The sequence below is a fragment of the Neospora caninum genome, chromosome XII, assembly GCF_000208865.1.
Source record: "Neospora caninum Liverpool complete genome, chromosome XII".
NCBI classification, from domain to species: domain Eukaryota; phylum Apicomplexa; class Conoidasida; order Eucoccidiorida; family Sarcocystidae; genus Neospora; species Neospora caninum.
In genome coordinates, this window is record NC_018398.1 from 614828 (window position 1) to 641507 (window position 26680).

Here is a 26680-nt window from a genome sequence, read left to right on the forward strand (position 1 = left end):
GCATACGCGCCTCGACAGATCGCCGTTCGTTGACAGTTTGTTTTCTGATCAAGGCGCATCTGGAGTTCACGAGTTGTTGGCGTCCCTCTCTCTTGAAAAACCTCCCGAAAGCCGGAACGATTTCCCTCGGACCTACACCTGTCGCCACAAACACTCGGTTCACCTGTTGCCACGCACAAAACACAGAAGCGCGCCTTCTTCGTCGCGCCGAACTCTTTGATGTACTGCCATAGACAACCCTCCCGAGGGACTCTCTGGCGGTTTGTCGACACCAGGGGGATTCCCATTTTTTATGATGTGGAGCAGGAAGTCTGGCTTCAGTTTTATGACACGGTTTCTCGTTCAAGAAGGATTGGATTTCCGGGGACGGCCAAACACCCCGCGTCCGCGAGAGCATCCGGGCGCTCGCGTTTGTGCCTGAAAGAGTCCATCAAACGCAAGATCGCGCCTTTCTCTGCCTCGCCAAAAAACGAAAAGCGCCGCCCGCGCACTCGAGGCTGTTTCGTACCTAAACACCTCCCCACCTAAGCGAGGTTCTTCTCCGCAAAGGCCGTCGCGTCCGCCACCGCCGCCAGCACTTTGTCTTCATCGCCCTCCTTGGCAGCGCCGACTGCGCGCTCGCCTTTACCGCCGCCTTTTCCACCGAGACTGCCGACGCAGGCATTCAGCCAGGGCGCGGCGACCGCGTTTTTGCCACAGGACGCGGGCACAAACGCGATCGCTGCAGTCCCCGTCGCAGGATTCGCGGTGACGAGGAGGAAAGGCAACTCCGGGGCTGTCTGATGCAGCGTCTGTGGGTACGCGAGCGGGACGAAAACACAGAGAGGCGGCGCAGAGACGGGTGACACAAACGAAAAAGCGTCCGCTTTTGCGGGGTGTTCCTGCACATCTGCCGAGTCGGAAACCGCGAGACGAAGAAAAAGTGAACCCCGCGAGGGTGCGAACAGAGAGAAGCGCCAGGAGAGATGCAAAGTGGGACACGGCGACGAAAGCGCCCCGGAAGCGACGCAGGATCGGTTTCGAGTTTCACCGGTTTTGAGCGGAAAGACACTCCGGCCCACCGTCCCCGCGCGGCTGTCGCTGGCTGGTTCCCGTCCCCCTGGAACCTTCCCCGGTGTGTGTCCCGTCCTACCTGCGACGCGGTGTCCAGCGCTTTGCCATCCCCGTGGAGCTGGGGCAGATTGAGGACCAGGAAAGGCTTCGTCTTGTGCTCGTTGCCGACCTCCTCACCCAGCCGCTTCGCCTCCTTCAATAGTTCCTTGCTGCGGGCCTTCTGGAGCTCAAGCTGAGAGACGACGCACCAAAAACAAGTCACGTGTGAACCGCGACAGACGCGCCACGGCCCTCTCCTCTGTTTTTTCTGCCCAAGAAAACCTCGAAACGCGAACCAAAAAAAAGAGAACGAAGGACGCCAAGACTCCCCCCGCCCGTCGCGTGCTTCGCTCTCTGTTTTTTTCTCACCAGTGACTTCTGAGCCTGTTCCAGCTGCTTCACGAGTACGCGCTTCCCGACAAGGGGGAGCGGCCCCGCGCTGTCGAGAAGTCCACGGGCTTTCAAGACCTCCTTCTCCAACGCAGGCAGTTCCCTCGGCGCCGCGGCGAGCGACGCAAACGCTTTCTGCAAAAAACACTCTCGGCAGCACACTGGGCACGTCAGCCACCGCCACTGCCCTCAACCGGCTTCTGCGATTCTCCACACGCCGTAACGCAGGCGCAAGCCCTCGAATCATGCTCCGCCTGGTCAACAGCTACGCTCAGACATATTTATCCCTAGACGCATAGAACTGCATCGCGGAAATGGAAGCTACGAAACAACACTGCCCAACCTCCTCGATTCCGTGCACAGGACGACCTGATGTACAATCATCTTACAATTATGTACACACGAGCACGTACACACATATAGACACTTATACATATAGACACTTATACATATATATACACATATATATGTATATATAGGTATGATTTCGAAGCGATCTGTGACAACGTGTCTTGCACTGGTTTCGTTATGAGTCTCGTCTCGTCTTCTTTTTCTCGTTCCTTCTTCGATTTGTTCGCTTTCTCTTACCTCGAGCTCCTCGAGTTCCTTGCGCGCTTCCAGCGCCGGGTCCCCTGTCACTGCCACGACGCGCCGCACGCCCTTCGCCACCGACTCTTCCGAGATGATGCAGAAATCCTGGAAAGTGGAAACAGCGCAAGGCCTCTCGAATGGGAATCGCAGATTTCCGGCTTCCCGAGCGAAAGAAGACGACAGACTCACCCCAGCAGCGACCGAACTTCTGAGTGTCTCGGGAGTCCCGCGACCTGGACGCCTCAGAGACCGAGAGGGAAGACGCAGTCTCACGCAAGCGCCACTCTCCACCCCCGCCGTCTCTCTGTGTGGAGTTCTTTCTAGTCGGAGATAACGCAAATACCATCACCCCAAAGAAGACGCCAAAGAACGCACACCGCAAACAAACACACACAAACACATGCGCTAGCTACTCTTTGCACTCTGTCGTTTAGAGGTTCGCCTCTTTCTGGCTCCGCCTCTCTTCCGCTTTTCTTCGACCTTTCTCCTTCCCTTCTTCTCGTTCTCACGGCGTTCGTTTTTTCCTCTCCTTCTCCCGGTTTTCCTCCGTCCTCCTCGCTCGCGGCTTCTGTCCCGCTCTGCATTCGTCTCTTCCGCGGTCCTTACCTGGATCTGCGCCGCATTGTGCAGATGCGTACCCCCGCAGAGTTCGATGCTGGCGAAGGGCGTTTCGCCTTTCCCGGAGACTGCGAGCTCCACTAGGTCCTCAATGGGCGAACCGACTGAGACCACGCGAACGGGGTCCGGATACACCTCGCCGAACACGGCGCGCAGCCCCGGAATCTTCATCGCCTGCTCGAGCGCGATTTCTCGGTAGTGCACCGGCCGTTCCCGCGCAATCTGGAGAGATAAACTCGTGGAGAAAAACAGAGAAAAGTGACAGAACCGCAGGGGAAAGCACACACACACGACAGAGAAAGAGAAAAAAGAGGAGACGCAGGAAGAACGTCGTTCCAGAGCGTTGCGAAAAAGAAATTGGCATGGATGAGGTGTGCGTATCGGCCCACACGCTCGCGAGACCTTTCCAGGGAGACAGCCCGCATGCACCCGCCTTTTCTGAAGAGAGAACTTTGATCGAAAGAAAGCAAATGTGGCTGTGGACCATCTCAAGCCGTTTGTGTTCTGTAAACTTCGCAGATCTACACGGTTCACAGCCACGCGCATCCCCCCTCAGGCATACACTTCCCATTCGTCCGGCACGTCACCGCACCTACACACATCAAAATACCTGTTTACGTGGATACATGCTCACATACCTGCACGTGTGTATATCTGTACAAGATATATACGCAGCAATGTACACATTTCCATAAAGGATATACTCTCTACGTATACCTCCACGCCCTCGTCCCCACACGCGTCTCTGAGCACCAACTCCACATCCTTCTAAAAAGCGCACATCGACACGCAGATCTGCGGGCTTGAATGTGTACGAGGACTGTGCCTCGCGCGGTGGTGCGCTTACGCAGTCCTTGACGACGTTTTCGACGGCGAGGATGTCCTCGTTTTCCATCGGTTTCTCTCCCGCGTAGTCGAAGCGGAGTCTCTTTTCCTCAACGAGCGATCCTTTCTGCTGGATGTCTTCTTCGTCTGACAGTTCTCGCTCGTTCAGGCACGACTCGCGGATGTGCAGGCCGTTGGTGTCTTCCCGCTTGTCTCCACCCTCAGCGTTCTTGCGCATTTTTCGAACCAGAACCTCCCTCAGAGCAAAGTTGAGGAGATGCGTGCCGGTGTGGTGTTGCGCGAGCTTGAAGCGACGCACATAGTCCACGAGAGGCACAAGTTCGCTGCCTTCCTGCAAGCGAAGCACGCATGCATGCACAGGAAGCCGGAAGGAGTCGGTCACACCGCACGCTCCACGGGACACGAAAGAGGCAAAAGACAGACCAGACGCTCTCCTAGACTCCGCAGAAAAACACTCCATCTACCCAGGTCAACAGGGAAGAAGAAAGTCCCCAGAACGCCCTGTCCTGCAGCGAGAGCGCTTGAGAGAGCGTTCGGCATGTCTCCCTGCGCGCCGACTTCATATCTCGTGCCTTGCTCCAGACCTTCCCTCTCTTTGTCTCCACGCATCGATATCCGTTTCCGCTGATTCCCGCGCCTCCACCTCCTTCCTTTCCACTTTGTTGTTTGTCCTTCCCTGTCGTTTCCACGTTTTCTTTCGTGTTTCGCCCTCACCTTCAGCGTGCCCTTCGAAACCGTTCCAATGTGCAGCACGTAGTCTCCGCTTTTCTGCGAATCGATCACCTCGAACTCGGCGCCCGAGGAGAGATCGACGAGGCGACCCACGTCGCCGACTTGACCCCCCTGTTCTGCGTAGAAACAGGTTTTGTCGAGAATCACGGCGACGAAGTTCTCGCTCGTCGGGGACGCGACGGCTGCGGCGTCCGGCTGCGAACCCACCGAGAGAAAGAGAAAGTGCACTCACACCGACTGGAAACCAGTCCCCGCCAAAAAGAGACGCGACACAGGGGCGCTCGTTAAAACAGCGATCGGCCCCGCAGCCAAGCAGAGTAAGGATGCGCACGTGACCGCTGACCCCCCCTCGCCGAGGAGAGGAAGCGCGAGATGCGACTTCTTCAAAAAGACACACGCGAGGCGAGCGCGTGTCGCTCTTGATCTCCAAAAACGCGCAGGCCCTCAACCAACTAGAGGCGCTCTTCCGTTTCAGTCTCGCGAGGCGAATGGGCTGCCTCCACGCGAGACGTGCACCGGAGCTTTCCGCGCCTCTCTGGGTTTCGCCGAAAACGTCCGGCAATCATAAAGGTCGCACAGCGAAGCTCGGGTTCGGCTTACAGACGGACAACAAACCGTAAACCCCAGAGAGCACGTGGCCAGCAACGGAGGCGAAGAAAAAGAGAGCTCACCGCAAATCGCTTTCCGTCCCAAATCGCCGCGACTTTCGCTTTGACAGGCGCCGCTTCAACTGCATCTTGCTGAGAAAAGGAGCGAGAAACACGTGAAAAAGGCGCATGCGCTCGGGGACTGCTGGGATTCCACACAGTGCCGCTGGGGCCCATGGCGTGCCCACCGTTTGGATGATAAACAGAGGAATCATCACGAGCGGCTCTCTCGAACCGCATGTACGCTCGCTCGAAGGGACCGTGCATGAGGCTCTGTCAGTATCCACACACGCGCCTGCATTTTCTCCCCACAGAACGGCTCCCCTGGCATACGTCTACACACACTTGTGCGCGTGAACGCATATATAGATCCGCTTTCGAAAATAGTCATGAACGCCGATCTAAGTAGGTTTATGTGGGGAGACTGCATGTGCCGATGGGGACAGGGAGGTTCAGTCGCTCGCGCAGGTTTGTTCGTCAGGACGCATAAGAAAAACGTCTCCCCGGAAAGAGCGGAAAAACCCCGCGAAGCGTGGATGTTTACCGCCACGAGCGCAGCTAGATCTTTGACGTTCCACTGGTACTTTGCGGAGTCGTCCGTGGGGGCGAGGTTCCGATTCTTCGCCAGGAGATGATGCTGGTCTGGCGGCAGAGCGTACACCGCTCCTGCTCCGCCTTGCTTGAACGAGGTGTTCTCAGAAGCTACACGGTGTGCGTCGAATCTGCAACCAAACGCATGCACTGAGGCGCGACAGAGCGGCTGCACGGCCTTTCGGGGAAGCGCGCCCTCTTTCGCCCCGCCACCATGCGTTTACTCTGACGCACCGAGATGGAGTGAGACCCACATACACACGCCTCAACGCACACAACTCACTTCATCTCCACACATACATACATATATTTATACATATATATACATGTGTATATATACATGTGTATATACATACATACCTGCATATATATATATATATATATATATATATATATATATAATTGTGTGTATATGTACGTACATGGCATCCGCATATACTTATGGATTAATGGAGGCGTACAGGCAAATACAAATCCATAGCTATACATCTGTACATCGTAGAGAGATATGTATACGTATATGCAAATGCGCCTGTGCATCTATGGACGCACATCTGTACAGATACATTCACATATTATGGCACATCAGAAAAGTGCAAATAGAGAATGCAGTTCATGAATTTGTGAAAAAGGCGGAGATTGCATGTGTGCTGTTCGAAATCAAGCGTACTTGCGTTCGAATTCCTCGGCGTCAACCTGGAGTCCAACCTCCTCAGCCATCAACTGGGTAAGGTCGAGCGGAAACCCGTAGGTGCTGTAGAGCGTGAAGGCTTCGCTTCCAGGGAAGACTTTCACACCCTTCGCCTTGAGGGAATTCGCCACCTTCTTGAATCGTTCCACGCCCTATACACCGCAGCAGCAAGGCATGAAATGGGGATCGCGACAAAAAAAAACCTCTTTCAAGGAAGAAATCAAGAGCAACAGAAACAGCCCACAAGAGACTCTTCTTCCCATTGAAATACATATATATATATATATATATCATACATCTATGTACTTGTATTATATATGTATGTATGAATCTAGGAAGACGGGTGCTTAGAGATACACATGTTCGCCTGGATGGGCGTGAGCTGCGCACGTGCAACGCCGAGATTTTTGTCGACGCTTCTTCGCCATGCAGGCGATAACACGACGAAACTGGACACATCACAGGATGCTCCGAGGAAAGTGACGCAAGGTATGTATGTGAAGAAGTGACGCCCAAGTTATTCTTTTCCCGTCTCCCGTCTGTTCCATTCCCATGGCTCGACGGTTCGCTGTCCCGCGCCTTCTTCCTGCCTCCTAACGCGTCAGCAAGCAGTGCGCGGTCTGTGTCCCTTTCCTGTAGGGCAATCTCCAATTTCCCCCCTCGTTTTCTTACATTGTCGAGAGTGCGCGAGAACTGCTGTTCTTCTTTGTGGAGAATGCGAATCACTTTTTCTTCATTCTTCTTCATCTCCGGAAAAGTCGATCCGAGAAGCGAGACCACGACGGAGACGAGTTGCGGGAAGGCCCCCTCTGGGGAGAAACGCGGAAAACAAATCAGCAACGGCCAGGAACACGTGACGCGCGATCATCGGCGGCGACGTTGCGCAGCATCGACGGAGAAAACCGCGCGCAACTGATAGGCAAGGCGATACGCCAAGCCACATTCATATATATATATATATATATATATATATATACATGGCGTATTCGTGTGTGTCGTTCTCTTTATCTGTAGGTTGATACACCCCGCTCCCTCCAGACAGATATTCACACCTCTGCATGTGCACGCACGCACGGATATATATCCCCATCCCGCCGAATCCCTATCGGTAAATCATTCTATAAAAAGGGGGATTTAACCACATGGAAATAGACATCCCCCTCCGAAGTCGCGGGCGCGTCACACAGCGTGGTGTCTTCGCTCTCCCTCAGGCACGCCTCTGCAGACGCGCCGCTGTTTCCTTGGAGACACCCGACGCCTCCTCCGCACATCCATGTCAAAAAAACGGATTCTCCTCCGAAAAGGTCTCTTCCTAACCTTTCATTCCTAGCGTTTGACGGGCGTAGCGCACCGCGCGTCGGAGGATTCTTCGGAGCACGTAGCCTCGTCCCTCGTTCGAAGGCTCTGCGCCGTCAGCAATCGCCGCAGTCAGGCAACGGGCGTGGTCGGCGAGGACGCGGTACGCCATGTCGATGAGGTCCTTGTCCTCCTCTCCAATCTGAAGAAGAGGGAGGAACGCCAAGAAAGGGGCCAAGAACGGGACGTGGACAAACCAGAATGGTCCAACACACAGACGCGAACGCGCTCTGAAAAGGTTCGCGTGCGAACGAACCGCGGGAAAACCGACGCCTCAGGCGGACTGGAGGCGATACGCCGGGACGCGGCACGGCTTCCGCGGGCGGCGTCGAAACAGCTCTGCACTCTTTCTGCGAGTTGTCGTCTCAGATACGGACTGAGAACGGAAGGCAGCCGCGCCTCACCTTGCCTTCGTAGGGCCGTAGGCCGGGAGTGAGTTCGGCAATTTTGTCAAAGAGAGCAATGAAAAGGTCCGTGTCGTAGTTCGATTGCTTGTCTTGCAGGACAGAGGCCACACGCTCCAAGCCCATCCCTGCACAGAAAGCGACGAACAACGAGGCACAAAACGACCGTGAGAAAGAAGCGAATCCCAAACGCACAAACAAATATATATATATATATATACAGACTTACTTGTGTGTATTTATGTATGCACATTCGTATATGTGTAAGGGTGAATGGACTGTATGGACAGGTTCCCGGCGTTGTTGCGACTCATCGGTTTTTTCGCACAGGGCGAGCGCGTTACGTCCGTGAATCCACGCAAGTGCATACACACCAGCGCGTGCACGTCGCTGTGTCTCTGGCATGATTTTCTCTCATTTGCCTCAAGTGAAGCGCGGGTCGAGCATGCAACCCAGATTTCGTGGTCTTTTCGCTTCCGGCTGAAACCGCTGTGTGGATGCACACAGGTAGGGAAGGTGGAACCTGTGCATGCAGGCCCTCGCAGAGTTAAAGCATGAAAACGATTCGCATGCAACGCAGCATCTACGGCGCTCACCTGTATCGACGCACGGAGCAGGGAGCGGCGTAAGACTTCCGTCTTTCTCGCGGTTGTACTGCATGAAAACGAGGTTCCAAATCTCCAAGACCGACGGGTCATCTGCGTTCACTAAACTGCTCGCATCGCGTCCTCCTGAGAAACACAAAGAAATCTAGAGTGGCAGTCAGAGCTCCACTTCCAGTCCAGTAACGGGCATTAACAAACACAGCTGTACACTTCGAAGTACATGTATGCGCACATGCATATATGTGCCTATGCACAGAAACGTAGACACGCACATTTCTAGCTACTCATAGTGTCATATGAACATTACCTCTATAGATTCATACACACCTATACATCTACGTGTATACCTATATATATATATATATGCTTTCATATACAAACACATATTTGCACGCATTGTAGGCACGCGACACTTCGGAAGACACGTGGTGTGGGAGGTACATGCACGAACTGTCGTTCTACAATGATGAGTTTATCGCCATCAACACATTCACATGTGAGGATATATATATATATATATCCGTATGCATGTAAGCATATCTACGCATCTATAGGCATGTATGTACGAGAGACTTGGCGCAGGCGTGACTCTCCCATCTGAGCACAGCCTCCCTGGGCGAGCGCGCGCGCGGTGAGAGAATCTTCTCTCCAGGGCCTCACCGATTCGGTCGTAGTGGATCTCCGAGCACGGACCGCATGGACCAGTATCCGCCATCTCCCAGAAGTTTTCCTTCGCCCCGAAAGGCAGCACGCGGTTAGGTGGGAGATACTGCAGCCAGAGGTCGCGTGCTTCGTTGTCCGGCGGGCAAGTGGGGAGGCGCGGGTCGCCGCCAAAGTAGGACGCGTACAGCCTGAGACAAAAGGAAAGCAAACTTTCGTCGCGGCTCTACACCCCGGGACTTGCCACTTCCTAACGCGATCCTATCTCCACAACGAGTGGTACACACACTCGGAAAGAGACGGACAGAACATATATATGAACATATCTTTATATATATATATATATATATGTGAGTGTGTATGGAGGGATGCAGATACGGTATGCAGGCAGAGTTCCATATAGATAGCTGTACAAAGAGACGGACGTGGATGCAGACGTGAGTTTAGAGAGATCTAGGTGGGGCGAAGTAGGTATTGTCCCACATCCAACTTTGCATCGTTATCTCTGTACAATGGAAAGAGCGATAAAAAGACCAGGAACGACGGACTCTGGAAAGGTGTAGCGGCGGGAACTGCACAGCGTTTGCAAACAAGCACACGAGCTGTTCGAGGCGAGAAATACCTTCGAACCCCACACGTTCTCTACATGCCTGCATGTCTGTACACATTTATACATGTATCTATGTGTATGTGTTTTTCTATCTATTTCTACCTCTATACATGCATATATGAAACGTTTGTATCCCTTTTGTTGCTCTATCTTTATATAAACCTATAAATCTGTATCTCCCTTGAAATCGGCGGATATTGGTCAGGGTTCGAAGCGAAAAAAAAGGCCGCATGCTCGGGGGCACGCCTAGGGAAACGCAGCGACATAAACAGAGCGCGATCAGCGTCCATGTGTAATGCACATTGTCTCTTTCTGCAGTTTGACTAACGCCGACGCTTGCAGAGAGAGACGCAGGACGGTGTGATGAGACGAACCGGTCTTTGGGGATTTTGTAGACTTCCGTGAGGAGCTGCCAAGCCCAGGCGATTGCGTCGCGCTTGAAGTAGTCGCCGAAGGACCAGTTTCCCAGCATTTCGAAGAAAGTGTGGTGGTACACGTCCTTCCCAACATCTTCCAGATCGTTGTGCTTCCCACCTGCACGGATGCACTTTTGCGTGTCCGTAACGCGACGCAGTTTGCCTGAACAAACCCACAGGAAAATGCGCATGCGCAACGCAATGCCAGAGACAAGAAAAGAAGAGGGAAGAGAGAGAATAAGAGAGCGAGAAGAGGGAGGACCCAAGAGAGGGAACACGAGAGGGAACCAGAGAGAGATCAACAGAGAAATCCAGAGAGAGATCAAGAGAGAGGGATACGCAGAGTGTGCAGCCGAGCCGCAATCCCCTTCCTCGCTCCCTCTCTACATGGAGTCGCAGACGTACATGGAAGTATACAGACGAAAATTAAGTCAGGTACAACAACATACGTTTCACAACAATCGATCTATATGTATGTCGTGACAGCGGATGTACATCGGTGCATGTTCCTGCATGCAAGTAGATACACTGATACTCGTATTAATATATATATTTATATATGTAGGTGACCACTGATATATGAGTACGAAGGGACATCGCAGGCGGCGTGTACGTGTGCATGTTTTATGCGCGGTTTTCGTTCTTCTTTCTGAGAACCCAGAAGCACGCAGAAAGCCCGCGTGACGTTTAGCCTTCTCAGCAGCCATGGCCGAGGAGAGGGCCTTACTTAGCGGGGAGTTGCGGTCAACTTGACCAAGGAAGATCGGCTTAAACTGATTCATTCCTGAGCAGAAGCACGCACAAAACACAGAACGCGCTTTCCACAGGCACAGACTGCGAGCAGATTACGAGTTGTCAACCCGGTGAATCAACCCCGCAACAGACCGGCTTCTCTCTACATACACAGGGGGAACTGCGGTCCATCGTGTTTGCGTCTGCATGAAAGTGCTGTGTGCACAAACGCCGTGACCGATTTTTTCCGGATGAGATTCTCGCGAGGCGGCGTTCGAACCTCGACAGCCCTGTTCGCTGACGCTTTTTCTTTTCGTGTCGCGGTGGAGACTTCGTGGGACTCTCACCTGCATTGATGAAGAGGAGGGTGTTGTCTCCCCGAGGAATGACGGGCGAAGACGGATAGATCAGGTGGCCGTGAACCTCGAAGAAGTCGACGTAGGCGCTGCGCACCGCTTCTCCGGACCATCCTTTCGCTCTGCCTCTCGCAGAGATTTCTTCGATCTTTGCCTTCTTTTCTTCCTCCGTCAACGCCATGGTTGTGCGGTGTATGTACAGGAAGCGAGATGCGTCGGTTGCCTGAGTGCGGCGTTCAGCAGGCGCAGATGCAGAAGCGTGAAACTGAGCAGGCCGCCGAGAGAGACACGAAAAGGAAGAAGTGCGGGGAGACGTGGACGAGGAAAGCAGCGGCGAGATGTCTTTCCGGCCGGGTAGTTTCCGGGCGGTCGACGCGAGTCTGGTGAGGCGAGGCTGTGAGAACGAGGAGAAAGGAGCTGACGCAGAGGAGGAGAAGAAGGGCGAACACGACACAGACTGAGAAGACGTCTGCGACGAACGCAAGAGACACGGGCGGCACGACCGTGCCGAAGCCAAGAGGATGATGGGACGGGGGGCGAAGGCGCGAGGTAATTGACGTGAATGGAGAAGAAGGGGAGAAAGCGAGGAGCAGGAAGAAAAGAGAGAAGAGGAGGGACAGAGAAACGCGGAGTTTGTGCGGAGACGGTTGCGACGGAGAGGCGCCAGCGGCGGCATGCGCGGGAGGTCAGCCGGTTCGTCCGCGAGAGGAAACGGAAACGCCCGGCGAATGGGGAGCGAGACGGAGATTTCTGGAAGCAGAGGAGCGATAGTCTGAGTTTCCAGGAAGAATTTGCGCTTCGCGAATCCAGACGGAGAACACCGCCGAGATGTGTTTCGCGCGACGCAGCTCCGGGAGAACGCGAAGGGGGAGACACGGTCGCGCGAGAAGACGCTCGCACGCGCACGCACAGAGTAAAGCGAGAGGAGAGAGAGACAGAGCACAAGGAAGGCGCAGGAAGCACGTGTTCGACGCATGAAAACGACAGGGAAATCTCAAAGAAAAAAAAAAGGCGAATGCGCAGATCGGCGCCGACCCCCGCGAGGACGCGTCCCCGCCAGGGGAGACAAAGAGAGCTCTCGCTGTTCATCGTTGCGCCGGTTGCTCGCTTTGACGCATGCAGATATAAATGGGAAACAGCCCAAAGAAGGCGACGGGGTTCGATCGCGACTCGCCGCGCAACCTCTCGCGAAACGCCAAGACAGAAGCGAAGAGAGAGAGAAAGACAGGAAAAGGAGAAAGCGGAAAAGGACATGTCTCCTATGAGGAGCAAAAAGGGGGTTTTGCCTCCGACGGAAACCGCTCGATTTGCTCTCCTCAACGAAGTGACCAGAGAGGTTGATCGGACCCAGCGCGCGCGAAATCGATTCCCGAGGGGTTCCGAAAAAGCCCCAGCAGAGAATAGGCAAAACGCCTGCTTGCTTCGGCTTCTCCTTTCCCCGTGCTTCCTGTCCTTCGTCCTAAAGTGGAAGGCAGCGTTGTTTGGTGGTTTGTGAAATCCAGATACAACCACCTGCTCTCGGCGACCGGGAAGAGCACATCTGCAAACGAAAAGGCGAGACCGCGAAGGCTTCGAGTCTGTGCCGTGTTTGCACTCTTTTTCTGGGCGCTTCTCGCTGAGAAAAATATGCGCCTACTTCCCTCAAATTCGCCAGAGAGGGCCGCGGTAGAATGCGCGGTGTCGATACACCTGAAACAGTTCCAAGTCCGGTCCTCCAGAGAGAGGGAGAGTGAACCTCTGAGAACCGTGATCGAAGGGAAAGCCTCCGAAAAAAGCAGGAAGACGCCTGGAAGTCGCTGTGCTGTGCCCGAACAAAAGTGCAGCTCGGAATCGACGCGGCGAAACATGCTAACAGTCGACACGGAGAGTGCCGCACACGCGTTGCCTGTGGAGACGTGGAGTTCCCGTGCGGATACGGAGGGAATGCGAGTGAAGACGGACAGGCCTCTGCGCTTTTCGTTTTTCTCACCGATGAGAGGAGGTGTTGTTGAGGCAGGAAGCTCGTAAGCTCTGGGAAACTTCCACGCCTGGGAAGACACCGGAACGCTGTCGAGCGCCAGTGCCGCGAAGGGGTTTGGGTTCTTAAATCCCATTCCGGTCACAGGAAAGGCAATATGTTGCCGTTCTTGTCGCTATCCCTCCTGAGTCAGGATAGAGACAGCAGCATCTGTGTGCCACGTTTCTTCGCGAGGCTTAAGCGCAAACGACAGAAAAGACCGAAACACAGCTCCTCGCACGCAGCCTTTTTTCGTGGTCAGAAAGTTATTCGATTTGCGGCACCAAACACGGAAAAGGCAGCGAACGCCACGATAAAACACTCAAAATTCGATGGACACATACCTATGCAGACAGGAACATACCTTCTGTTTGTATGTATATATATACATATATAATATATACATATATATATATATATATATATATATATATTTAATGTGTGCATATATAAGGTTATAAGTGTATGTAGGTACTCGCGTGTAAGATTCTGCGTTGCATGCACGCCTGGGTAGAAGCGAGAGATCGGTTTGGGGTGCAGAGCGTTGGGAAGCAGTTGCCTCTGTCTCGTGGTAAGAGATGAATGAGACTCGAAGCGTTTTTGGGCGTCTTTGAATATGCCGACTTCTTTCTTCCTCAGTATCGGGGCGTCGCACCGGGAGAGAAAGCATGTCGCTTCCTGTGCTCGTGTATCTCTCTGTCTCTCAGGTTTCTCTCTTGGTGTCTCTTTTCTGTCGGTCTCTACGTTCCGTTTCTTCGTCTCTGTGACTGTCCTTTCGCTGTCACGCGCTCGCTCTCCCTTCCCCTTCCCGTCTCTTTAACTGATGAAGGCTAACGAGAGAGAAACGGGGAGAGAAAGCGGAGAGAGAAGAGCCGAAGGTAGAGAATGGAGGCAGCGGAGAAAGGCCGAAAAGGCGCGAGGGAGACAAAACGCGGATTTCAAAAAAGGCCCAAGGAGAGGGGCGCCGCCTTGGCGCGGCAACGGAAGCAGACGGCAAAAATGGTAAACCTTTGGTCTCCCCTCAACAGCAAAAAACACATTCTCGACCGACACCGAACTGGACGCATCAGCCGAGCAGCCAACAAGGAGGGCGGAGAGAAGTTTGGAGAAGCAAACAGGGCTGAAGAACACGGCCCCGCACCCGCACGAGCTGAAAGATACGAAAACGGGGGGCCTTCCAACGCGCTTTTGCGCTGGAAAACCTGAGATAAAACCGAGAGCATCTGTCCTCTACCCTTTCGACTCCTCTCGGGTCTCTCTGGCGGGCACGCGATCGTCTTTTGGCAGAAGAAAGAGAACACGAAAAGGGCCAAAACGAAGACACGCGTTCGTCTTTTGGCACACGAAAGAGAACACGAAAAGGGCCAAAACAAAGAAGCGGGAAACGCGCAAGAACACCACAGACGCATGGAGAGGTTTAAAGCGAAGAGGCGAAGAACGATTCACCCCGGTTTTCGTTTCATGCCGTCGCGTCCTCCTCCTCTCGTTCTTCGCCTCTCACCTGAACATTTCCCCATGGGCCGCGACACGCCGGGCACACGCGGGGAGTTCCATCTTCCTTGTTCGTCGCGCTGTCCTCGCTCTGCAGTCGCGGCTGACCCAGTTCGTCGCCTTCTTCCTCTCCTCGTTCGTCTTCACTTTCTGCCGAGACGCGGCGTCCTTGCCTTTTTCCGAGAGCCGAGGGAGACCGGAGAGAAGAAAGAAACTCGAGACACTCTCTGTGGTACTGCGCCGCGCACGCTGGAGCTCCACAGCGGCGCGCCTGAGCAAGAAAAAAAGGGAGTGGCGAAAAAAAGGGCAAACAGGAAACAGACAGAGCCACAGGAAAACACACAGAAAGAGTGAAACAGTCGGAAGAGACACCCAGAAGGCGAGACAAAAACACAGCCAAAACACCCGCATACACACATAGTCCACTTCTTACCCATTAGATTCATTCATAGACGGAACGACTGAGGCGAATGTGTATCTCTACCTAGATGTCGAAACAGATACAGACCCAACGATACGCAGATATGGAAACATGTATATCTAGATCCATATATACATATGTATAAAGGTAAATAAGTTGTCCGCAGGCAGGCAGGTGGGCGTGGGCGTTTTAAAGACAGAACGTCACCCGGTAGATACGGTTGACGAATTGGCTATGCACGCGCATGCGCGGAATTGTGTCGACGGCGCAAGAAGACGACGCGACTCTGTGCGCCCGACTGAACGCACATTGAAGATTGCCGGAAGACGACAACGGGTGCAAGCAAAGCCGTCGGCGCCGTCGTCAGGCATCACTGCTTCAAGGGATCGAAGTTTCTCCTGAACACAATGCAAACTCAAAACTCCGAACACCAAACTGAAACGAAACCGTGAGATATATATATATATATATATAGATATATATATATATATATATATACCCGTCTAGACTGTACATTTATATCTACATTTACATCCACACCATACATGTTCTACACGCGCATATATAGAGATATATAGATGTAGATATTTATTAATGCATGAATATGGTAGAGGGCGATCGACAGCAGGTGTCTGCATATCTTTCGCCGAGAAGGAGTGAGACTGCAATCAGGAATTCTACGCTCATGTGCATGCTTGTGGGAAAAGAAACGAAAAAGAGCTGAATGTCTTGCCGCCTTCAGAGCCCGACGGGGAACTCCCCTCTGCAGAGGCCCGAGACGTTCGATGAGGAAGTCCCACTGTGTCTCCAGCTTTCTACCTGAGTTTCCTTCGCTTTTCAGCAGCCCTTGTCTCAGCCTTTTTCGTCCTCTTGGGTTCCGTAGTCTCGCGTGTGTCTTTTATTTTGTCTTCACCTTTTCCTCTTTCGTCTTCCTAGCTCTGGTCTTTGCCTTCTCTTCCGATTCGAGATTCTCACCGCGTAACACCAGGGGCCCAAAACCAGGCGCGCCGCGGACGGTTCCGCCTCCACGTTCTCCACTTGCATCAGCTGAAGCTCGAGGAGCGCCTGCACTGGAAAGAAGCAACGCAGAGAAAAACCGGGTGACCTCAGGCGGACCGGGCGTCTGCTCGGTCCGAGTTTTCCTCAAACTTGAAGTGCGCTGAAGCGGCAACAGACAGCCAGCGAACCCCGGCTGCCGACGCCGACGACGCAAACGCATGAACGCGTTGTGCATGCAGAACAGGCAGAGCTGACATGTGTGTGAGGAAACGCGCAGAGACATGCACATGCGTGCGTGGAGAATGTCCCCACATCCAGAGATGATGGAGTTTTAACATTTCTGGAAATCTCAACGCACATAGACGTTTGAGGATCCTCTCAGGCTCGATGTGTGTGCACTTCAGCGCCGACGCGACTAGCCGACACAATGTACCGCAAAACCCGAGGTGTACATACACCGGGGACGGCTTGGCCGCCCACATGCACGTGCATGCATGTGTCGGTGTGGATGCGTGAGAGTGAGGGAGATTTGGAAGTTCTCTCAGAGCGCGAAGTCCGTCTCCAGATGGGACACAAAAGAACTCGCGTGGGTCTAGACATGGCATGTTAATGCTCACGGAGAGACGCCGGGTTGCCGCTTTTCGCCTGGCACAAGCGCGTCCATTGCAGCAGTGTCATGGGCCTTCCTGCAGACGCACGAAAAAGAGAAAGATGCAGTCTTTGGCAATTGCCAAAAAGCACAGGGGAGAGAGGACGAGTGAACGAACGCCGAGAGAAGAGAGAGGGGCGGACGCGGCCAGAAGAGGAGAGAAAGACAGGGAAGACACCAGAGAGACGGGGAGACCGGAAGACACTGAGGAAGAAAGGGAGAACCGAAATCCACGAAAGACGGATATGTCACGAAGAGCGAAATTCCTTCCTTTCTGCAGTTTGAAAAGACGGGCTTTCTACGGTGCAGGCCTGCGTGCAGTCCTTGCTGTCTTTCGAGACAGACTTTTTGACTCCTTTGAGGAAGCGTGGCGAACGTCAAAGACCTACGCGTGCGCAGAAGATGACTCGCCGCCGCTGAGGAAAAAAGAAGCACAGCGCGGTGCGTGTGAAGCCAGGGAGACACACCAAGCATGGAGGCACCCTTCGAACAGAGACAGAGACGATGGAAACGCCAAGAAGATCAAAAGGAGACGAAGACACAGAGCGAGACGCGAAAGCGGAAGAAAGACAGAGAGAAAGACAAAAAGCGCCGCAGGAGAAAGAGAAGGAAACCCTGTCGGAACTGCCGCAGAGATACACGGCGAGGTATATGTGTAAGTATTTGTGTATGCGCGTGCATACACGTTTCGCACGTTTGGTCATCTAGCAAATATATATATATATATATATATATAGTTATATATAGTTATATGTGGCCATTGCTTGGTCTGAGTGTCTTTCTGGGCACCACCTGAGAGGCGACTGTCGCCAGAATTTGCTTTCTATTTTTCGCATTGAGGATTCTGCAAGGGCATTCCATTCTTTGTCTCTGCGTCTTGTCTTCCGCTTCTTTCTCCTTTTCTCTCATATCTCCAAGGCCACACGGTCGGCTTTCCGCCAACCGCAGTGACGAAACTCCATCGCGTGTCGTGAGCGCGCCTTCTGGTTCTCTCTCGTTTCTCGCCTTGCTTCGTGTTTTCGTCTTTCCTTTCTGGTTTCAGTCTCTATCTTCTCTTCTTTTTAGAATCGTCTCTAGCTTCTCTTCTCCCTTGAAGGGTCTTTCTGTCTTCTCCCCTTTTCAACTAGGTTCGGAAATTGCCCCGCGTCTTTTCGGTGCAGTCGTCGAACGGGGGCGTCACCTTCGAAGATTCGAAGTTGCGTCAGCGAGAATTTCTTGGAGACGCGCGCGAGCGCTCGGAGCGCAGAGAGGCTGACAGGCAGTTCCTCCTCGGCCTCGCTGTGGAGGACCAAAAACGCGGTGGATGGGCGACTGCCGTCGCAAAAGACTTTCTGGAATTTCAGGCGACCGCAGACACAACGCGAGAAGAAATGCGAAAATGACGCAAAAGGCGGCGCAGGCCCCGCAAGTCGAATGAAGAGGAAGACGAAAGGAGACGAAAGAAGACGAAAGGAGATGAAAGGAGACGTAAGGATAAGAAAGGAGATGAAAAGAGACGAAAGGAGATGAAAGGAGACGAAAGGAGAAAACGACGAAGGACGAAGGAGAGGCGTTCGAAAGCGAAGAAGCTGACTCACGAGAGCAGCGAAAGAGAGAAGGACAGAGAGAAAAGAGAGAGATACAGGAAGAGGCAGAAAGAGACAGAGGAGAGCGTGGGAAGATAGATGAAGAGATCTAGAAACGCAGGGAGAGGTCGAGAGACAAGGTGAAAAAGTGAGAGGGTGCAAACGATGGAGAACGAGAGACAGAAAACGAGAGAAGAAGCGAAGGAAAGGGAAAAGATGGACGGGAAAGAGAAGCGAGACACATGAAGATACACCTCACAAATCGTGGAAGGCAAAAGAGAGAGAATCCTCTAGGCATCTCGTTTGTCTCTGGTCTTCTCCTTACCCGAATTCTCAGCCCCGTGGGGGACAACGATTCGGAAACTTGATCGACAAATCTTTGAAGAGGAGGAAGGCGGCCGGAGCCGAAGGCCGCGTGGAGCTGCTTGTGGAGAATCTCTGCGTCGTTCCAAGGCAGAGCCTGTGAAAAAACAAACAAACGCGCTCAGACAGAGGGAGTTTCGAATGGAGAAAACAGGGATAAAGAGAAACGTGCAAAGCCAAACACACACAGATATATCTGACACTGAAGAGCGATCTACGCCAGTGTACATACCCGCGCCTATCGCACACCACTTTGTCTACATTGCCGGAGGCATGCAGAGAAAGAACGAGAGAGCGGTTTCGTGTTTGAATGGAGAGATCGTAGAAAGCAGCATAAAAACACATCATGCAGTTTTGCATGTCCTGACGGGTTTTAAAGGAACGGCTCGGTATACAGGCAGGTAGAGTAATTTGTACATCGATGCCTGTGTGCGTGTACATCTGTATATCTTTTTGTGTGAGTGGGACGACAGTGTCGATAGCGGTGTTTGGGCACCTTGAAAAAGAGGAGATGTTGAACAAAAGCGAGAGAGACTTCTCTCAGGGGAGAGTCGTTCGTTTCTTCTGTCTCTCCCCGTTCCAACGAGTCGGAGCCTTGAGAAGACGTGCCTACTCTCGCCATCTATCTTGACCCTCAAAGAAAGACCAGATAGAAAAAACGTTAGAGGAGGGAGAAAAAAGCGAGGAGACAGCGAAGAGAAGAGAGATCGAAGAGAGATCGAAGACGGAGGAGAAAGGGAAGAAAGACGAGAGAGAAGAGAGAGAGAAGAGAGAAAGAAGAGATACGGAGGAGAAGGAAGAGGAGAAAACGGGAAGAAAAGGAAGAAGCGAGAGAAACTGGGACGATGGCGGCTGTGAGGGCGAGAACAGACACGCTTCGAGGAGAGGAAAACGAAAAAGACAAAAACGACTAGACTGTCGCAGCAAATCGAGGACGGGAAGACACTGCAGGCGTTGAGAAAGGGAGAAAGGAGAGAAGGAAAACGAGGGACGACCAGGAAAAAGGCATCGTCGGCAGGAAAGAGAAGACAGCAGAAACTATGCGAGAGACACGACGGCCAAACAGCCTGGGGGCCTCGTGGCAGCATCGACGCGGTCGCTGCCATGTGCACGGGGACTGGCGACGGCTCCGGTGTCAAACAAAGGAGAAAGCGTCGTGGAAAAACAGAAATACACGACACAAAAAACGGAACAGACCACATAGGATGAAGGGAAATGGAGAAAGGAAGGAAAGGCGTTTTTTTCTTGCGGGAGTTCCCTGCAGAAAGGCCTTCGGAGACACACTCGGGAGAACTCGACGCACCCTCCTCGCGCACGGCGGTATAGGCTGGCATCCTCCAGAGAAAAAACCGGAATTTACCCGATTTCTCTTTCGAAGTTCGCCCCCTGCGACTTGAATAGCGACTTCGTTTTCGTGAAAAGCAGCACAAAAGCGACGCCTTCGAAACCCCTCGTTTGACAGCCTTTTCGTTTCCTTCCGTCTGTCTTTCAACGTTGTCTCGATTTCTCTCTGTCTCCGTCTTTGTGTGTCTCCATGTCTCTTGTCTCCATGTCTCTTTCTCGTGATCCTTCTCGTTGCGATGAAGATTTTCCCCCTTGTCTCTTCTCACTGGAAACGAAACCCGGTTTAGCTGTTCTTGAATGAGTTCCGCTTTCCACAGCAGGCGGCAGTTGCTCTGAGTCAAGTCTTCTTCAATTAAACCGGTTCAGCCTGTGTGCGTTACAGATTGGCAGGAGGACTGTCGAGCGATCGCGAGGCGGCTGATCGAGGTGAAGATGCGGAGAGTCACAACATTTCCGCGCCTGGGAACGCCCTCGAGGCATTTGCATAGCTTTTAAAAAAGTGTTCTTTTCTCCCTCACTGAGGATCTTTTCGCACCTGCGAGGGCCCCAGACCGTTTTCTGTGGCGTGACCGCTCCGCTTTTCACCGTCTCAATTTTGTCCGAGAATTCCACAAACTGGTCTATATGCTCTTCATGTGCCTCTGCTCATCTGAGAGGCGGCTCTCTATATGTACACACACGCTACAAATACACACGGATATATATATATATAGAGAGAGAGAGAGAGAGCTGGGTATAGACAGATGTAGACGCACAGATCGATATGGGTGGATAGAGGTATTGCGTGCGTTTCCATTTATTTATGGGCTTGCGGGCGCAAATGTGCCGATCTATCTTTCTGGATGTTTTTTCGCGTCTGGCGGATGAGCATCTTCTCCAGAAAAGAAGCCGTCGAGAGACAAACGGGAGGGCCGCATGCAGAGAAAGAGAGAGATAGGAGGAAAGCAGAGACGCCCGCAAGGTGCTCCGCTAATTCGCGAAACGATTGCGAGCGGTCAAGAGGAAACCATTCCCCGCCGTAGCTCCCAGCACACATTTGTTCTCGCTTGTTGGCGAGTCACCCGAACTGGGGCGAGCCTTGCATCATCACGCCACGTGCAAAATGATCGTCTCTGTTGTACGCCCGTCCTTTACTCGTTTTTGATTCGCACACCCACGCGACGGATGCTCACTCCAGAGAAGCACAGATCTTCGCTTCCGAACCGCAACAGACATCTTCGCCGTCCAAGCACGCCGCCTCCGACCCCTCAGAGAGACACGCCATACATGTATATAAACATATATCTATATATATATATATATATACAGATCTAGACATATATGTATATATACATCTATATCTGTAGCTGCACACACATACGTATATACATGTGAATACGTGTACATCTATACATATCGACAGATGGAAGGTAGCTGGTCGAGGCGAAAGCGAGATGGAGTCGTGCTTCAATTCCCAACGACAGGAGAGGGGAATCGCACCTCTTTTTGCCACGGAAAACTGGTCTCAGATGTTTTGCTCCGTTGTCTCTCTCTTATTTTGTGTTGTCCTCGCCCTTGATCCGCTCTTGTCGCTCCACCGTCTCTCTGCTGGCGTCTGCCGCTTTCCTCTCCCGACTGTGTCGCTCCTCTTCGCTTCTTTTCGTTCCTACGGCGTGGCTATGCCCACTGCGGCGTGGCAATCGCTCACTGCGGCGGTGAAGTCCTCGCGGTTTCACCGGAGTCTGTAGAACTGCGTGTTTTCGATTGCAACGGGTTCTTGCGGAGGCTTGAAGGAGTAGGAAATCTTGATGTCCAGATCCCGCGGGTTCTTCTTACTCTTCTTGACGGCAATCATGCCTTCGACTTTGTCGCCGACGTCAGCAACAAGAACATCCTCCATGTAGAACACAGTCTGCTTCCAGTGGGTGTATCTACAGTGCGGGCCGGTGCTCAGAACGACCGGCTTGTGGCACTGAGAGAACCAAACGTCAAACCACGCAATCTGCAACGCAAAGAGAAAACACATGCAAAGGCAAAGAAGGCTCTCACCCGCCAGCCAGAATCGAGCAGGACAGAGACCGCAAAAACACGCGAGACGAGAACAGAGCTCTCGCGGGAAGGGCATCGCCGACGCGTCAGACACCAGAGCCCCGCGCTCGAACTGGTACCACGCACCTGCGTACCTGCAGATTTACATATCTCTAAATATATACACATAAACATATATATACATATATATACATATATATATATATATATATATATGCTTAAATCAAAAGCGAAACAGACGACGCTCCGGGCGCCAGGACACGCGGCGGCATCGAAGGAAGCTTGCGAAATCGCCGACGAAAAACGCGCCCCGGGCAATGATGCTCCCCCCTTGGACCTCCTTTCCGCGCCACGAAGGCGCGAGAAAAAGAAACAGGGAAGGAGGAAGAAGTTCGAGTCCCAACGCGCGAAAACCGACGGAGGCACAGAAAGCGAAGACGGGCGCCGGAGGCTTTGAGGACTTACGAGGGCGTGAAGAAAGTCTTTTCTCCTCAACGCGATTTGGTAAGGAGCGCAGAAGTCGAGATCCTCCTTGGTGCATGTAGCCAGGTCCAGTTTCTGCAGAGAGCGCGAAAAACAAAACAAAAAGAGTTTTACGTGGAAAAATGCGCAACCCCGCTCTCGACGGGAGGAGCGTCTAGTCTCTAGCTTTCCACAGTCTCCCTTCTATCTTGCCTTTTTCGTTCGCGATACTCGCCAGCTCACCAAGACGCAGCAGGAAGTCGTCGCAACGGCATTCTCGTCCACGGTGTCGACGATCGGCTCCTCCATCACGCAGCGCCGAACACAGGAGAAGTTGAAGCCGTACACGTTACCCCAGTACCCGATTTTCTCCTCCTGATCAGACATACGAAACACAGCTGGGACACAGCCTCTCATAAAACCAGCAAACACCAGACGTTTCGCCGAGTCTTGCGCGGAGTCTGAACGAAACGAGACCGCTCTACCCAACGCTCCATACGCTGCCTCACACACCGAAAAGAGAGAGACAAGAAGCGACAGGCACGAAGAGACAAGCCATAAACGGAGACAGGCCAGAAACGGCGACAGAGAGTTACGGCCACGCGTGTAGCAAAGCGGGAGGCGGGGGAGTGTCGGGAAGACGCAACGGGCACTGAGGAGCATCCCGCCTTCTGAACAAAACTTTTTTTATTTTCCCCGGGCGTAGCACACTGCTCAGCATGCATCTCTCGACGTACGCAAGGAGTCACGTGGTCTCTCTCCACACAGCCATCTCTGTTTCTCTTCTGCCTCCTTTCTTCTCCCTCTTTTCTTTCTCTTTTTTCTTTTCTTCTCCCTCTTCTCGTCTCCCTCTTTTCTTCTCGTCTCTCTTTTCTTTCTCTTTTTTCTGCTGTCTCTTCTGTACCTTGTAGTCTGCATCTTCGATGGCTGCGACGTAGAGGGCGGCTTTGTCCGGGAAGATCATGCCGCCGGGTTTCAGCCATTTGTCTCGGCAGAAGAGGACGGTGTCGAGCATGCTTTCGTAGAGGAGGAAGTATCCCATCCACTCGCTGATGATGATGTCGACTTTGTCGACCGGGAGCGATACCTCCTCCGCCTTGCCTTGGACGAAGGTGATTCTGTCTTCCATGTGGTTCTCCTTCACAATCTTCCTCGCAATGTTCACGATCTCGCTGCACTCAATCCCGTACACGTGCTTGGCCCCTGCCCGCGCCGCAAACAAGCTCAGGATCCCCGTGCCGCTCCCCACGTCCAGCACGACTTTGTTCGCAAACAGGTGCGCGTTCTGGCAAATCGCGCGCTGGTAGCACCCTGCCCAGAAAGAGAGAGAGAAAACGCGTCGCTAGACTCGACAGAGATCCACAGAGAGAACCGCGGGAAGGGAAAGCGAGAAAATCGACGGAGACAACGCGAATGACACAGACACGAATAATGGGTGGATCGGCTGGGTCTGTGTCGAAGGGTGTCATGACCCGCGGATGCCGTCCGAGAGAAAACACTCAAAACAGCGCTGCCTCTTCTCTCGTGCACGCAGGACATGCACACAGCACATGCACACAGGACAGAGAGTCTCTCTCACAGGAGAGAGAGTGTCTCTCCTGTCAACGGAGAGGGAGCCATGCATCCGCGGATTTTGGCCTGAGCTTTTCGAAGAACGAGTGGCGCCGGACCGGACGCCCTCGCAAATTGGGCTTGCCTTGTCGCGTTGAAGCCTTAAAAGCGCTCGCTCTTTTGCGCAAGATCCGCGCTCCTTTCTCATGTTCTCTCTCGTGTTCTCTCTCTTGTTCTCTCTTCAGTTTCTTGTCTCTCTTCTTCTCTCACCTGTTCGCACGGAGTCTTTGATCATTTCCTCGTGGATTCCAAAGTGTGCGTACGAGTTGAAGTAGTAGTCCGCGGAGGAGAGGTTTTCTTGTTCGAGGTCTTTCCAGTCTTTCGCGAACGCAGCCTTCGTTTCTTCGTCGCAGGGCAGGACCGCGGCAGCCTGGCCCGCCGCGTTTCGGCTGCCGCTCCCGGAATTTTCCCTTCGAGAGCCGCCGGTGGGCACGACGACGCGTCCGTTCACGCCCTCGGGGCGAGTGGCGTTGTGGCTGTTTGAGCTCATTTTCCCAAAAGAGGAGGAAAGAGGGCCGAACGAAAGAGAACAAAGAGAACGGCAGAGACCAAAAAAGAGAAGAACGGAGATACACCGCGACGTGAAGCACAAAAGAAGAGCAAGAGCAGGAGGAGAAGAGCAAGAGAAAGGAAGTTATGGGGAAGAGAGAGACGAGGCCGTGACGGCGAGAGTGGAGACAGGAGACGCGAGGGCCTCTAGGGGAGACGCGACGCGAAGAGAGAGACAAGCGGGGAGGAAAAAGAGTCTCGAAACACAAGTCGCGGACAATCAGGAGATACCTTCTGGACGGTCGTGTGGAACGCGCTTTTTCTGGGGATTCGCGCGAGACGCAGAAGTCACGGAAAAGGCGTTATACGCAGAGCACCTTGATACGACAAGTTCCTGTTCTCTGAATAACGCCGAACAAACAGCACAAAGTAAAAGCACTGTCACTCAACTGTTTTTGTGAGGAGCGGCTGATAAAGCTTGAGCTCACACGAAAAACAAGAGTAGAAAAACCGTAAGAGACATGCATCCAGCGGTAATCCTTTGACGCTTCTTCAGCCCCGCCCAGACACTGGGTCCGTGTGCTCGGCGTCGAGCTACGTCCGGCTAGATTGCAGAAAGGTTCCCCGACTGAGAAAGCTGGGAAAAGTGGGAAAAGCGACAACAAATCGGCAGGCGAGAACCCGAGGGAGACGAGCAGCGAAGATGCAGAGGCGCGGGGTTGGCGAAAAGAGAAGAGACTTCTCTCATGACTCGAGGCGCGGGGACAGCGTACAGAGTGGGGAAGCGCTCCGAAAGGGTCAGGCACGGACGCGTTGCAGCGTGTACGGCCAGGGCTGGGGCAGAAGGGAGAAAAGGCGGAAAAGAGAGTGGAAGGCGAGGGGAAATCCACGAAATTGTCAACGGGGGAAATGACCAGATTCTCGAAAGAAGGGCGAGACACGCGGCGCACGCGCGGGGGTCAGAGAGGAGACCCCCCCCCCCCCCCACACGCGCAGACTCTTTAAGTAAGTTGAGGCAAAAGCGTCGAATTCTCTGGGCTTTTCGCCGACTTCCTGGATTGTGGTCTTATTTTTGCCGATTTTCAACCGGCGAAGCCCTGAGAGAACTCTGTCTTTTGCGACCGTTTCCCCGCTGGAGTGGTACGTGCTGAAAGCTCGAGTCTCTGGCTTCTGCACTTCCTCGATTTGGTGGGCTCTCCCTCAACACACGGGGAGCTCGGAGAGAGTCAGCAGAGACGCTGAAACGAGGAATCACGGAAAGCAATCATTCCGGCTCGACGCCTGCGGAGCTGCTGCGCTAGGCAAACCGCACAGCAACAGCTGCTCTTTCTACGTGCGCAGTTGAAGTGACACACTGACAACGTGGCGACCAACCTTGCGACTTTGCATCTGTCCCAGACGCCCTTTGGGGAACGAAAGAGGTGGAAAAGAACGGCTTACCGTTGCGAGTTCATGTGCGCGTCACTCAAAAGAAATTGCCGGAGTCGAAAGCTCGAACTGTTGCGAGCTCTCTCCTCAAAGACACGAGGTCTCGAGAAGCAGTCGCGTCGCCGGCGCTCCACAGCGGAACGTGACTGCCTGTTCTTGCGGGAGTCTTCCAAATCAAACTAGCAGACTCGCAAAGGAGGGTACAGTTGAGCGTCGTTGATTCCAAGCACAGAACATGGGGAAAAACGTGAAAAGGGGGCCTCTGAGATCCTTCGAGGACCGCAAAGTGCTGCAGTCGGGTGCAGGGTGACGGGAGAGGTGTCTATACACTCCAGAACGCGCTGAGAAAATCGTGTCCTCCAGAGAAACTAAGATTGCAGGCACATCCGCCGTCTCTGACGGCGCTGCCGCGCGAGTTTCTCAGATTCAGGATTGCAAGGTCTTCCTCGATATGGCAGCTGTGACGAAACTGCGGGAACAGTAGTGAGTTTGCCTGA

General features: G+C 53.2%; 3 protein-coding genes across 3 annotated transcripts; all 3 read right to left on the reverse strand.

Annotated features, from left to right (window-relative positions):
- Nucleotides 1-524: 524 nt before the first annotated feature.
- NCLIV_061050 (hypothetical protein) lies at nt 525-11518 on the reverse strand (the record flags this gene model as incomplete). The annotated part of the gene is made up of 18 exons (XM_003885658.1): nt 525-791; nt 1133-1285; nt 1462-1617; nt 2071-2178; nt 2680-2913; nt 3539-3868; nt 4252-4464; nt 4941-5009; nt 5461-5638; nt 6178-6350; nt 6871-7007; nt 7516-7696; nt 7959-8086; nt 8555-8689; nt 9224-9414; nt 10208-10412; nt 10977-11033; nt 11329-11518. 18 exons carry the CDS (start codon nt 11516-11518, stop codon nt 525-527), a joined length of 3105 nt encoding a protein of 1034 aa, XP_003885707.1.
- A 3274-nt stretch (nt 11519-14792) lies between these two features.
- Nucleotides 14793-19443, reverse strand: NCLIV_061060 (conserved hypothetical protein; the record flags this gene model as incomplete). The annotated part of the gene is made up of 7 exons (XM_003885659.1): nt 14793-15095; nt 15554-15643; nt 16221-16315; nt 17283-17309; nt 18074-18224; nt 18784-18918; nt 19435-19443. 7 exons carry the CDS (start codon nt 19441-19443, stop codon nt 14793-14795), a joined length of 810 nt encoding a protein of 269 aa, XP_003885708.1.
- Nucleotides 19444-21876: 2433 nt separating this feature from the next.
- Nucleotides 21877-24756, reverse strand: NCLIV_061070 (hypothetical protein; the record flags this gene model as incomplete). The annotated part of the gene is made up of 5 exons (XM_003885660.1): nt 21877-22146; nt 22659-22751; nt 22899-23030; nt 23560-23966; nt 24477-24756. 5 exons carry the CDS (start codon nt 24754-24756, stop codon nt 21877-21879), a joined length of 1182 nt encoding a protein of 393 aa, XP_003885709.1.
- Between the last annotated feature and the right edge of the window lie 1924 nt (nt 24757-26680).